Source organism: Astatotilapia calliptera, chromosome 5 (assembly GCF_964374335.1).
Source record: "Astatotilapia calliptera chromosome 5, fAstCal68.1, whole genome shotgun sequence".
In the NCBI taxonomy this organism is placed as follows: domain Eukaryota; kingdom Metazoa; phylum Chordata; class Actinopteri; order Cichliformes; family Cichlidae; genus Astatotilapia; species Astatotilapia calliptera.
Genome location: NC_137426.1, coordinates 14,874,438 through 14,887,750, shown reverse-complemented (window position 1 = coordinate 14,887,750; position 13,313 = coordinate 14,874,438). Strand labels below are relative to the sequence as shown.

Below are 13,313 nucleotides of genomic sequence, written 5' to 3'. Positions count from 1 at the left end.
CAATGTTATATCATGAGAGTAATAATTTTAAAAAAATCCATATACATAAAACAAACACATGCACGCACACACAGTGACATTTTAGACCTTCTTCAGAATACTGTACTATGGGCATCACTGTGCTGATCCAGAATCCTTACATTATTATTTATTACTAGAGCTACAATAATAAAGCAATGAGGAGGGGGAAGTAATAAATATGAAATAATGTCATTATGATGCTTCCATTTGTTTCACTATCCACTCTGTGCAGGGGCAAAGCTTATTACATTTTTAAACTGTAGAGATACAATCATTTTACTGCTGTAAAATCCAAATTTTGTCTTATTTAAAATATAAATCTAATATAATCTGCTTCTTAATGTATGTTCTTTAAAATACAGCGTGTGTTTTTTTTTAATATTATAATAATGCATAATTATGTGGACATGCATATTAGATCGTTTTTTAGTGAAATATAAGCCCTCCAGAAAGGCAGGAAAAGCCCGGAAACTTACTTTAAAACTAAATATGTTCCCTAAAACGGTGGACAGAGCTACAGACCCATGACAGCCTTAACCAGTGAGCTAGCAGCTATGACCAGCACTACATGTGCAGTTAATAAAAGGACAGGTAATGTTTGTCGCGCTGTTGCACACACAGCACGCTCATTTGTTTCAGTTTGTCAGTTGCCACAAGACAACTTACCAACGTGTACGTAATAAGCCAATACTCCTGTGTGCTATAGACTACAGTGTACGCTGTACACCTACTTACTGGTTTTGTCGCATCCGTCTGTATGGAAGAAATATAGTAAGTCTGTGTCTCTGAGTTAATTTGTGTTTCTCCTACAGCTCCGGACTGCAAAAAATGCGCGTGCTCTCTGTGAGCTCGTTCCCGGCTCGTAACCAGCGCGTTCTGCCGTCAAGAGCGATCATTGGTTAAATGTGATCATAAGATAAGATAACCTTTATTAGTCCCACACGTGGGAAATTTGTTTTGTCACAGCAGGAAGTGGACAGTGCAAAAGTTATGAGGCAAAAATTAGAATACAATAAGAATAAATACAGTACACAACTGTACAGAATAGAATAAAATAAAATACTATATACAGTAGAATAAAATAAAATAAATATACAATAAGATAAAAATAGAATACAAATACAAATACTATACTATCATGTGACTGATGCAAGCCAGATCCTTTTATTCAGTAAAACTGTGATTAATAGTATACATTATTGTTGAGGGGCACAGACAAGACTCCGCACGCCCACACAAAAAATATATTATTTTTTTTGAAAAGTTGCCTCAACAAAAGGGCACTTTGGGCACCCATCAGGAAAGGGGGGGTGCTCAAGCCCCTCCAGCCCCCCCCCCCCCCCCCCTGCACGTGCCTGGTGCAGGTAGATAATGCCTTGACCGCCTTCATTCACAATGTCCAATCGTCCAGCAGTGAGATCCCGCCTGCACACAATGTACCCTTTATTCCTGCACATCCTGCTTGTTCATGCTTTGATATGGACAGACTGTCAAATACTCCAGCCATCGAGGCAGCTCTGCAGCAGGGGGGCGACCATAAACGGCACTACTGTTTCTGGTTTGGCTGGTTCAAGTAATACAAACAGACACATCAAATGTAGTTTAGCACATGGTGTCTCTTGCTTTCTAAAGATGCAGTTTCTGTATTTTCCAGTTAGAAATAAATGGATATTTATAATAAACGTATTTTATAGTGAAAAAGAACTGAGAGGAAAAACGTGAGATTCGTTTTGAAATATTTCCAATGCGTCATTGTTATTTGAGCAGTCAGTTTATCTGTACATGATCTGATTATTTCATACTGAGAATATTTCTTTACAGCAAGTGAACGAAAATGATGTCATGCTATTCTGAGGTTGTAATGAGCACTGCACGGTTAACATTAATTCGCAGTAGTGGACTAAGCTGGAGTGTCTTAATGCGTGCTCTGTAAGGAAATCACACAATGTTCTAACATCTGTGAGAGAAATATTTCCCGTCTAAGTGACTTTTTCAGTCTCAGCTGACTGTAGCTTTCCTATACCTTTGAAAAGTACTTTTGCATAATGGCCATTGACTAACAATAGGCTGTGAGCTCAGTTTCATGATCGTTAATATGCAAATTTACATGACTATGGATCAATGTCCATGAGCAGTCATTCACAGAAAGCCGGGAAATGGCTGCAATTACAGAATTGTGGTGGAAGATGTACAAATCCCCCTCACTGGTTCAGAGATGGGTTTTTACTTTTTACATCGATGGCTTTCTTTACTCCGGTGGTCCTCTCTGTCCAGGATGTGTACATTCTCATCACTGAAAGCGTGGTCAGTGGACTTTAGGTGTAAATAGACTGTGGAGCCTTGACCTGATGAGGAACTTGTTTGGGTTCCTTGATGTACACTGCTCAAAAACATGACAGGAACACTTTTTATTCATAGTATAGTGACAAGTCAATATAACTTCTTGGACATTGATCTGATAATTTAAGTAGCAGAGGGGTTGTTCATCAGTTTCAGCTGCTTTGGTGTTAATGAAATTACCAATAGGTAATTTCATTAACACCAATAGAAGTTTAACACCAATAGAAGCCAGGTTTCACAATGAACACACCCGAAACTCTGGCTGATTGGGACCCACGCCCAGTTTCCCACCTTGGCTCAGGCGATTAGAGGATCATCAGGGGGTCCTTTTGTCCCTCTGTGGGGGGTCACTCCCACTAGGTTTATATCTGGGACTCTCCACCATTTGACCTTAGAACTGAAGAAGCTTCTCGGATGAGAGGTGAAATGTCTTCAAGCAACTTAAAGAAGTCCAGACGCTTTTCTTTGCAAGCTCCTTTGACTACGATGACCTGGATGACTGAGAACCTTCACAGACACCAATAGAAGTGCAACAATGAGACAACCCCCAAAACAGGAATGGTTTTACAGGTGGAGGTCACTTGTATTTTGACTGCCGTTAGGTATTAAGATGAAATGCACCAGCGTGTGCAGTGGTTCCTGTTGGTGCACAACAATGCCATGAAAATGACATCCGTCGTGATCTGTCTTTTTTTTGTTGTTGTTTGACTTAGCCCTGGTTTGGAAGATTTGAAGGCAATCAGAATAGCTTGTTGTAACTGTAGCTTTTGTGCATTTGAGTGATTGCATTTCTGTGTGTGCAAGGCGATAGGAATTTTTTTTAAACTAACAGTAACCATTCATCCAATGAAAGGCTTTCTATTAAAACAATTTATTAATGCTTTGTTCCAGACAATAATACTTCAACTTATAATCACCTTGTTCGTTTTTGCACAATAGTTAGTGTTCTCTGAGCAGAGATGTCCAAATCTCCTCTTATAAGGACTTTGCAAAAGTTTTGAGCCACCTCTCATTTCTTTACATTGTGCTCCCAATAAGTGAAAAATTAGTCTTTTTGGAAAATTGCTGCTATTTCACTAATTTTCAGTCCAGTCCTTGTACCTGAACATTTTCAGAAGAATGTTTTTCTCTGTTTATTTAACCACTTCGCATTGACCTATGAAACATTCAAGCACTAAAAATGCATCTAACTCAATGGATGTAGCAGTGTTGTCTACATATAACAAGTAAGCAGAAATACACCATTTGGTCCCATTTCTTTTGGTTTAATCTACAAAAATATGAGAATGGAGCAAAAAGCAGCCAACATCCAAAGAAGAGCTTTGAATTTCATTCAATAGGAATGGAAAACTATTCCCAAAGACTGCATAAAGAAATTATTAGAAAACTTGCCTAAGAAAAGGTGTTCATACCAAATATTGACTTTCCAGGGTTTTTTTTTTTTTTGCCCTATAAACACTATTTCCATGTACTCTTCTACATGTTTGAATAAAGTGCTGCACCTATTTCCCATTTCCCTAGCAAGATATATAGAAAAATGAAGGGGTGGTTCAAAGCTTTTACACAGTAGTGTAATTCATTTTAAAAAAAAATGGCAGCCTTAATTAAGTGTAAATGTCATTATTAGCATCTTCAGCCTTGCTAACATTGATGACAGGAATCATTCTGTGTGTAATATGTAAGCACGAATATAACAAACCCAAGCGCTTGTTTTTTTCCCCCCTTCATTCATATTACTTCATATACATTCTTTATATACATACAGTACATGTACAACAGGCTCCTTCTTTAATGCAGAGTTGAACACAGAGCATTTCACTTAGCAGCAGCTTCAGCTGCTGCAGGCTACTTCAGTTTAACAAAATATTGTTGGGATAAAAACTGTAAATCTACAGAACACAGAAGATAAATAAAGTCTGCTATTAAAAGGGAATGTACAGCTGAGTTCTCTCCAGTGTTTTCAGACATGCTTTAAAAAGTTTTTGAAACATAGCAGCAGAGGAGGAAGCGATCCCACATCTGACAAGAAAACTAAAACAGGAGATGAAAACCAAGTGACGTCCGCCAGAGCTGAAAAATGAAGCCAATGTACAAATGCCAATAACTGCAGTTCCTCTCATGGCCGCTTGGGGCTAGCTCCAAAAGGAAATCAATCCCCAAAGTCTCCCCATGCAAAGATGCCCAACAACCACATATTTACAGCCTGGTACAATTAATGTTTTGGCTTCATTGAATAGTTTCTTTCCCTCCATAACAACTGAACGGGGGGGGGGGGGGGGGGGGGGGGCTTTTGGGCTCAAAGTAGGGGATTTGTTGCTTTGCTTTTAAAGGAATTATCTAAGAATACTGTAATTTCCTGTTTGGTACAAACCATCCAACACATCTCTTCTTTAGTTTTGGAGACTGAAATTATGGCTTTCTGCAGACTTATTTTTCCAACCAGAAGAGTCCACGTTTTACATACAGTCTGTGTCTCCACCAATCTATACAACAGAATTGGTATGTAAAATATACCAATGAGCAAAAATGTGTTTTCACATTTCCCAGTTTTCTGTTTTCCACTACTGCTCACCTCACAGGACCAGTGAGGTGAGCAGTAGCCTATCCAGGAGAAGCCTGTCCAGGAGAAGCCTGTCCAGGAGCAACCCCCATACTTCTGTGTTCATAACCCCAAACATAAGAGTAACCAAATAACTGATGATTTCTACAGTAAATGGAGACATACGTTTTGTTATCATTCGGTGAAAGTAGTGTTCTCAGCCTGGTCACCACTATAAAGACTGTTGAGCTCTGCTGCTGGTAAGGGGTGGTTGGAACAGGATTTATTTCTTCAAAGGCGGGTCCAGTACAAAATGTGAGTTAATGTTAGCTATGATGGAGCCAGGGGGGAGCTGGAAAGGAAACCTGTGAGGGAGGGCCTTTGAGCAGTCTTTCAGCAGTGTGTGCCTGGTGAGCAACTTCCACAGGGTGTGGTATCCAGTCCTCTTAACAACATCCATGGCTAACTGCAGTTAGAACACAGCAGATAGCAGCACGGGAGACGATTACTTCCAATCCTCAGTCTTATGACCAACCTTTGCACACACCATTTAGCAACTGCTAACATCATTTCCTCTATTTCACTTTTTCAATTCTCCTTAAACAGTCAAAACTCTAAATTCACCAAGGTTTTTATAGGGACTTTTATTTTTGCATCCGTTGGTCAACCAGAGTGGGTGCAGCAGTGAGACTGTCCTGGGAGTATTTAACCTAAGGGAGAGGAGTGACTCACTGCCTGCCTAACAATGTTTTTACATTGCTAGGGAGTGACTGTTTACTCCGATGTGGAGAATAAGTGTGTATCCTCCTGACTCATCTCCTTGAGATATACTTATTTCTAAATGTGTAATGTTTGCTGTCATCTTATCTCTGTTCTCATCAGATACAGTGGTCAGTTGTCTTCTTTATTTAATGTTTTTGATCTAATGTTGTTTGAATTTGGCCTTTTCTGAGTCTTTATTTCACCTGGAGCACATTTTTGTTACTTCACCATATCTCCTGGACTTAACATCTTACATACATATCACAGTATAAGCATTTACCACCTTCAGCTTAATTCTGAGCAGTATGTCTGTGAGCAGTGAGCACCGGTTGGTCTCGTGACTTCTCCCAAGAAGTTTGTTCATATACGTTTCATTTGGCTTTTTGTTAGTTACATCATTACTAAATACCAAAGTTGGTTGAGTTTAGTTCCAGTCCTGATTCATGCTGTCCTATCAGCACCTGTGGCACTGCAGTGAGTCCATCTCGCCAGTGTCCATACCATCCTCTCTTTCTTCTGCAGCACTGCTCCACTCCTCCTCCATCACTTCATCCTCCACTTGTTTGGGAATTGAAGAGGAGAGGAGGGAAATGGAAACTGCATCTTCACATCTGCTGAGAGTCTGTCCCGCTTCATCCACCTTAAAGTCTACAGTGGCTCCTGGTTCAGCTCCCATCTCCACACCAACACCCTGATTTCCCTCCATCTCCACACCTGTCTTTGCTTCACTGATCACAAGCTGTAGTGCTCCGTCCATCTCTGACTTACCATGCAAACCCAAATCTGCCTCCATCTCCTTTGCCGTCATTGTCTCTTGAGTTAAACCCAGCCCATCTCCATCCCTCAGTCCAAGCTCTTGCTGTCCATGCAGACCTGCCTCTCCCTCCAAGCCCTGTCCTTTCACACCCCACAGCCCCACTGTTTCAACAGGTGGCCCTGGTTGTTCATTGACCCCCGTCTCTGGACAATGTCCCGTCTGTGGCAGCTGGTCTCCAGTCAGTGCTGCAGCTTCTTTGGCTTGTCTAATGCAGTTGATCCACTGTTGTTTGTTGAAGGCGTCACTAGCCTGAAAGCAGTGGCTCTGCAGTTGGCCTCCAGTACGGTATGAAACCCGGAAGAAGTTCTTTGCTGTGTGGAGGAGAAAATGAGGAAGAAGAAACAGGAGACAGAGGTGGTGAACATAAGCTGGAATTTGATAAAAATCCTATAATAAACAGAATAAACTGATATGTAAACATTGTTGCCAAATTATTATCAGAAATAAAAACAAAAACAAACAAATGACCAATAAAGGTGTATATTTACTAAAGCAAAAGTGAGCTGTGCACAAGTTTTATAGCACAGCACAAAGTCTCTTAGTTTTCCTTGATATACCATTTCACTAGATCACAACCTGAACATTATGGTTTGATGGTACATCAATACATCTATCATTTTTATTGTCACTACTAAGTTCAGAACCCTAACAATAACTTTAAACCTAAAAAATGGATTTAACCCTTAAAACAGCCCTTTAAAGGCAGGCGAAATGATAACGCAGGTCATAAAATCCAACATAATACAAACTTTAATCCCTCTGATTTCATACACCCACTGATTATCACATGGACAGCTCTACCAGCATGTTTTAATATAATTTAATGCATTTTTCTGTCTCTGGAGTCATTTGACAAATGACACACCTCTTATCAAAATTGTAACTTCACGATTGTTTTCATGTGGCACATTCAGGGACACCCATAAAGTGTAGCTACCTTCCCAGAATGGGCAGTTTAAAAAATCCTGGAATCACTCATGTAAATTTTGTGCTACAACAGGTTCCTCTGGTTTCAGTCACAGACACTAGACATTCAATCTTTTGGCTACACGGACGTCCACTGTGTTCAGGACAAGATCATTGAGGTCCAACATTAAATACTAGCTTACAATCAGCATACTAGTTCATGTGGTGAGTGCAGAATATGACACATTTAGTTTCTACCACGCAGAACTACAAAAACACTTTTGTAACCTTAACTTTGGTCACAAAGACATCCTCAGCATGCAGCACACCTGACACTGATTTAAATAGCTGTGTCCAGTACTGACTTCGTTCATTGTTGCTGAAGGCCCCTCTGATGGATCCGCCCACTCTTATCTCGCCATCTGATAGGTCTTCCAGGTCCAGCTGACGAATGGGGATTGGCTGGCGGCAGAGCTGATAGCCGACTGGCTGGTCGTTTGACGACATGGATCTGGTGATGACCAGGACGTCCTGGAAAAGGAACACGTGGAGCTTCTAGAAAGAGAGAATCAGACAGAGTACAGGTTTTAATTTCTTCCTCTAGAGATACCAATAAAATATATGGATGATATTTATGAGTGATTTTGGTCATAAAATGGTAATGTTATGAAAGTATTAGAAGCATTTCTGTGTAGCATTAAAATCAACCAAATTAAGGAATCACCTTTAAAAAGCTCACGTATGTCATGAAAACTCATATAATGCATATCACTGATTTCAAGAGTGAGTTGAAAATAAACATGTTTTATTGATTGGATTTAATCAGTGTTGTTGTAAATATTTTAGCCATGGCAACAATCCTCTCTATGACATCATAAATACCCAAGACTAAAAAACCCATGTGAAACTATGTTACGCCCCTCTGAACCCCCTGCTGTATACCTTGCAGTGGGACTACAATAGGCTTCAGGCATTTCTTCATCAACACCTCATCAGGTGCAATTAAACAGCAGAGCAGCCTGAAGCCTGAGCTTCCCATTCATAAGGATTACTTTTACATACAACGATTTAAATATCTAAAACTTTGAGGTCCATTTTGACCTTTGGATATATTAAAGAATGGATAAATGGGGAAGGGAGGACGATAAAGTTGTAGAATTGTACTGACGAGTCCTCTGTTGTTCTTCAGCTCTCCATGGCAACTGAGGGTCTTTGAGCGGTCGATGAGTTCGTCCCTTTGTCCGTCCTCTGTGTACACCAGACGATCCTTGTAATATTGACACTCCGACTCTCCTGTCTGCCTGTTGATGTCCGCTACCACGCTTTGAACCATCAGCATCTGTGGGACAGACACACAAACACACTGTTATCTCATCTGACATTTGTGGTCAGCTGAGTTGATGGATGGTTGGACAGTCATGGACTTCTACAGCTCTCAATCTTCTGCCCACACTGAAGAGGCAGCCGGGATTTTCTCTGTCTGCATCTTTGTCTATTGCCTTACTGTCCCTCGACTGTCTTTGGGATGAAGGTGCGTCTTGAGACATGTCTGCACTAAGCAAGTTTATGTAACAGTCATGAGTATTAGTCTTTTTAAAGGCTTTATCTGGTGACCCAAACTGATGAAGTATTGCAATCTTAGTTTTCCTCACCGCTTCGTCCAGGTGCTGTCGATCTGGGTGGTCGTTGGCTGTGTGCTTGAGGATCTCTCTGAGCAGCAGTGGGTATTTCACCAGCCGGCTGCGGGGGATGTCCAGGAAGTTCCATAGGTCCAGCTTCCTGCTAAAAGGTGACTGGAGACAACGCTGCAAGAAGTCCTGGACTCGCCGATCTTGCTTCTTCTGGTCCAACAAAGCCTTGGCTTTGACCTGGTTACTGCAGTACGGCGTGTAGGCAGAGAGGCAGGGCAGCTAGAGCGATACAAAGACAAACACTCTGATAAATACTTGGTGAAGAGCTAATATCTGGATTCTGCTGTCTGTTGATTAGAAAAACGCTCACCCAGTCAGTTAAAATATGTCCTACATGATCTGTGGACCCGTCAGGTTTTCTGGCATCTCGGAGGCGACTCAGCAAATCTGAGGTAAGACAGAAAAGTTAAAATTTATAAAAAGAGACGTCAGAGTGAGAATAATGGATGCTTTAAGGGCATCAAGTAATACAGAGAAAGGAAAACTCCACAAAATGAAATTTACACCTAAACTCTAATATTTTATACAATAGAAGTGCAAATATGTGTCATGGTTCTGGGTCATTTTGACACAGCTCTTTGAGTTATGTTTTGGTTTGTATTAAGGGTTATATTCTTTCAGTCTGTCTCAAGTCCGCGTCTTTGTAAATTATTTCTTTTTTCCTATTTTATTTTGATAGTCCCCATCCTATGTCAGTGTATTCACTTTTACTTCCCCCTGTCTCGTTAGCCTTAATTTCTCCCAGCTGTGCCTTTCTCCTGTTTTCCATTTCCTGATTACTCCACTGTGTATTTAAGCCCTGTAAGCTGTTTGTTTTGTCTCAAGCGCCTGATACATGTCAGTCCTTAGTTTCGCCGTTCAGAGTTTTGGTGACTTTAATTTATTAAGAGTTTTTTCTAGCAATAAAGCTGCGTTTTGAGTTCCAGTCTCGTCTTTGAGAGTCCTGCATTTTGGGTCCTTTTTACTGCCTAATTTTAGTTAAGAAAGCAATGAATTATCAAACATCCATTACAGATTGTTTTTATACAAAGAGCATTAAGGTTGTTACATATGTCATTCATCTGTATGTCTACATAAAGATCATGCAAATGACTAAAGATTCCTGTGAAAAGATGCTGTAAATGGTGGTAATTAAAATATTTTCCTACCTTCATGCAGAGGTATAAGTGATTCCAGAGTACCAAAGATCTGGTTCAGTTCTTGCTCGGTCATGATGGATAGCTTGAGCATTGGGTCGTGGTAGGCCTACAGCACACGCATAAAGAAACACAGGTGACTATACTGACACTGAAGGCAAGTTCTTCATTGAAATATAAATAAACAAGTTACTTCACCTTCTTGGCCAACTTCAGATCCTCCACCAAATCCTGCTCGCCCTGAGCCAGCTCAAATATAGCCTGCAAAGGAAGAACAATTACTTTGAGAACTCAATGCTACAGATTGACGTTAGTGTTAGTTTGGTTCAGTGGCTGAAAAATGAACATGCAGTATCTGGAGTGGCCACTTGAGGCTGACTTACAAAGTGAGTCAGCCCCATTGACTCCCATGTTAAAATGCCCAACTTTACAGCAGAAACAAACATGTTTACAGTGTGGTATATAAACAGCTTTAGAATCTATGGATATTTCCCCCTTTATAACGGCTCTATGGTGAAGTTAGGTATGAGGCCCTTTAACTGGACTGGACTCATTTCTGGTGTTGGTGCCTGTACAGCTGGTCCACGACGCTGTGCTTCATTTTGATGGGGGACGTTCTCTTTTTTTCTTTTTCTACTTTTATCACTAATTAGCAGCTCTCTGTGTCAGGGGGTGATTAAATGTGGAGTCCAAAAACAAATGGGTGGCAACATTGGCTACTTCCATTTTTTTTTTTTTTTATACATACAGTCTATGATTCAGGCCAAAAAGTTAATTCATCATTGTTGTTTGGCACTGTTTCAAATTTCGTTGTACATGTACAGTGACAAAAAGGAGCTATTCTATTCTACTGATCATTCTTGAGACTATATTCTAGTATTTAAATTAGAATAATGAATTGAAATAATGTACCTGAACACTTTGAAATAAGAAATAAACTGCTAAAAATTCACTGATTTTCACCTCTTGTCGTTTTATCTCTTTGGGGCTCAGAGGTTGTGCCGCTCCCAGTCGGACGTCAAATGTCTCGCTCCACAGCTTGCTGTCCCGACGCTTGGAGGCCGGAGCAGCTGCGGTTGAAACCCTCGGGGCAGTCATGGAGGACGAAGGGTTTGAGAGTGTCGCTGAGATAACACGTGTCTTTGTCGAGGAGGAAGGAGGAGGAGGAGCAGCTCTCTCTGCCTCATTACGAAGACTGATGGTACGCTGCAGAAACAGAAGATGGTTTAAATATATATTAGAACTTATTTCTGTTTGTTAAATTGTACTATTCTGTAGCCTAAAACTTTTGTTGCCATCCCTGATTCTGGAAGTAAAAACTCATCAATCATCAATTTTCCCCATAAATGATATTATTAAATAATATAACTTGACTATAAAACTGTTTTTTGAATTATGACCTCCCTCCACTCCCTCAGCATAGGTGCCAGTATACTGTAATGTCACCTGCTATTGAAGTCAAGCTGAGTGTTTTGGGTGTTGCCATTTTTGTGTTTTGAAATCGGACAGGATCTGGCTGCACATTCATAAGGCGGCGATATCTTCAGAGATTTCTGTGTAACCAGTCGTCTTTTTGCCATTAGAAAGAATGTAGTTTTAAGGCACTTCCACACTCACTTCACTGCTATTTTCTACTCTAAACTGTAGGATTCATAGCTGCCCCTGCACGAGATCTCTGATCTAATTTCATCAAACCTAATACTTAAAATGGGAAGCAGGATAAGAGCCACTCTCATTTCCCATCTTAAATAACCTACTACTAAAAAAACTGAAGACATGTGATTGTTGGTTTACCTGCAGTGTCTGGCCAATCCTCTTCAGCGGCGTTGTCTTGACGGGGGGCAGCAGGCTGGCCAGAGATGCTACCCGGGATACAGGCTTACTGCGCTTGGTGCTGGGCTCCTGGAAGGGGTGAACAGAGCCACACGGTTACATTATCTCACAAAATCAACACACCTGGGATACAAACGACCCAAAGGGTTAACAAGGACACCAATTAATCAACCAAACATCAATACCAGCAGACATTTTTCTTGTTTTATATCAGCCAGTCAGAGGTTTCTGTGTGTGCAAATGTTCTAGTTGATTGTGGGAAAGCCGACTCTGGTTTGTTGACATATTATACAATAGCATGACTCAAAAGTCTTTCCCTCAGTACCAGACTTTATCACACACGCAGTCATGTTTCACTAACTTATGTCACGCACACACTAAACAGGACGGTTGTTATGGTCACTGTGTGAGACTGGATGATCATGGAGACAAGAGGCTGTTGTGGTTTCATGTAAAGCTTAAATTTAACATGGATTTTGCTTTAGCCAATTATTTTTATAACACTGAAATCCCTACAAATTCATGTATTACGTGTAGCAGCTGATCTCAAAGCGAATGTGGACATCCATGTTAGTTCTATATTATTGAGATTACATGTAGATTGTTGTTTGTAAATAAAATAAAAAAAATTTTTTTTAGTGCAGTGACACTTTGGAGTCAATGGAATAAGTTTTCAAACATATCTTTAAATAAATTTTCATCAAAGAATGACACTAATAGTGCCTGTTATTGATTACTTTGTCTGAATCAATGAATATACAGCTTGCAAAGATGAAGAATATATATTTATTATTCAATTATTTGGTGTTGATAAACAGCCGTTTTTGCCATCTCGTTATATGCAGTGACATAATGAAGATAAAAAGAGTAAAATTATCATTTCATAATGATAAATGAACAAACATGTATGTATTTTCTAGGGGTGCAACGATATTCGTATCGATATTGAACCGTTCGATACAGTGCTTTCGGTTCGGTACGCATATGTATCGAACAATACAATTTTTTTCAAAAAATTTTTTTTCAATTTTTTTTTTTTTTTTTTTGTGTCCGTTTGGATCTATAGCCATCAGAATTGTTGTCTTGAGGCCAAGAAAGATGCCAAGAGGATTTATTTTAAGTGGATCATCATATTGGTCCATTTGATTGACCTTTATTATAATTATGAATTTATTTTATTTTCAGTTGCAAACGGGACAGACATGACTGTGGGATAGGACAGGGGGAAAGAATGAAAGAAAGAGGGGGAGAGAAAGAAAGAAAACCAA

At 40.1% G+C, this 13,313-nt stretch overlaps 1 protein-coding gene and 1 long non-coding RNA gene across 5 annotated transcripts in view; one reads left to right on the top strand and one right to left on the bottom strand.

Moving 5' to 3' along the window:
* Nucleotides 1-3,216: 3,216 nt before the first annotated feature.
* The window catches only part of arhgef3 (Rho guanine nucleotide exchange factor (GEF) 3), a 35,958-nt gene continuing 25,861 nt past the window's right edge, over nucleotides 3,217-13,313 (bottom strand). For all 4 annotated transcript variants that reach the window (XM_026167387.2, XM_080301226.1, XM_026167388.2 and 1 more), the window contains 9 exons: nucleotides 12,007-12,114; nucleotides 11,176-11,418; nucleotides 10,411-10,473; nucleotides 10,225-10,321; nucleotides 9,387-9,463; nucleotides 9,038-9,295; nucleotides 8,554-8,724; nucleotides 7,751-7,940; nucleotides 3,217-6,790 (listed from right to left, as the gene is read on the bottom strand). In XM_026167387.2, the coding sequence (XP_026023172.2) occupies nucleotides 6,117-6,790; nucleotides 7,751-7,940; nucleotides 8,554-8,724; nucleotides 9,038-9,295; nucleotides 9,387-9,463; nucleotides 10,225-10,321; nucleotides 10,411-10,473; nucleotides 11,176-11,418; nucleotides 12,007-12,114 (1,881 nt within the window). In that variant the 3' untranslated portion in view covers nucleotides 3,217-6,116. The remainder of the gene's footprint in view (nucleotides 6,791-7,750; nucleotides 7,941-8,553; nucleotides 8,725-9,037; nucleotides 9,296-9,386; nucleotides 9,464-10,224; nucleotides 10,322-10,410; nucleotides 10,474-11,175; nucleotides 11,419-12,006; nucleotides 12,115-13,313) is intronic.
* On the top strand, nucleotides 10,208-12,366 carry LOC145428687 (uncharacterized). Its single transcript, XR_013909005.1, has 3 exons — nucleotides 10,208-10,348; nucleotides 11,206-11,413; nucleotides 12,013-12,366. It is a non-coding gene; the product is annotated as an uncharacterized LOC145428687 (long non-coding RNA).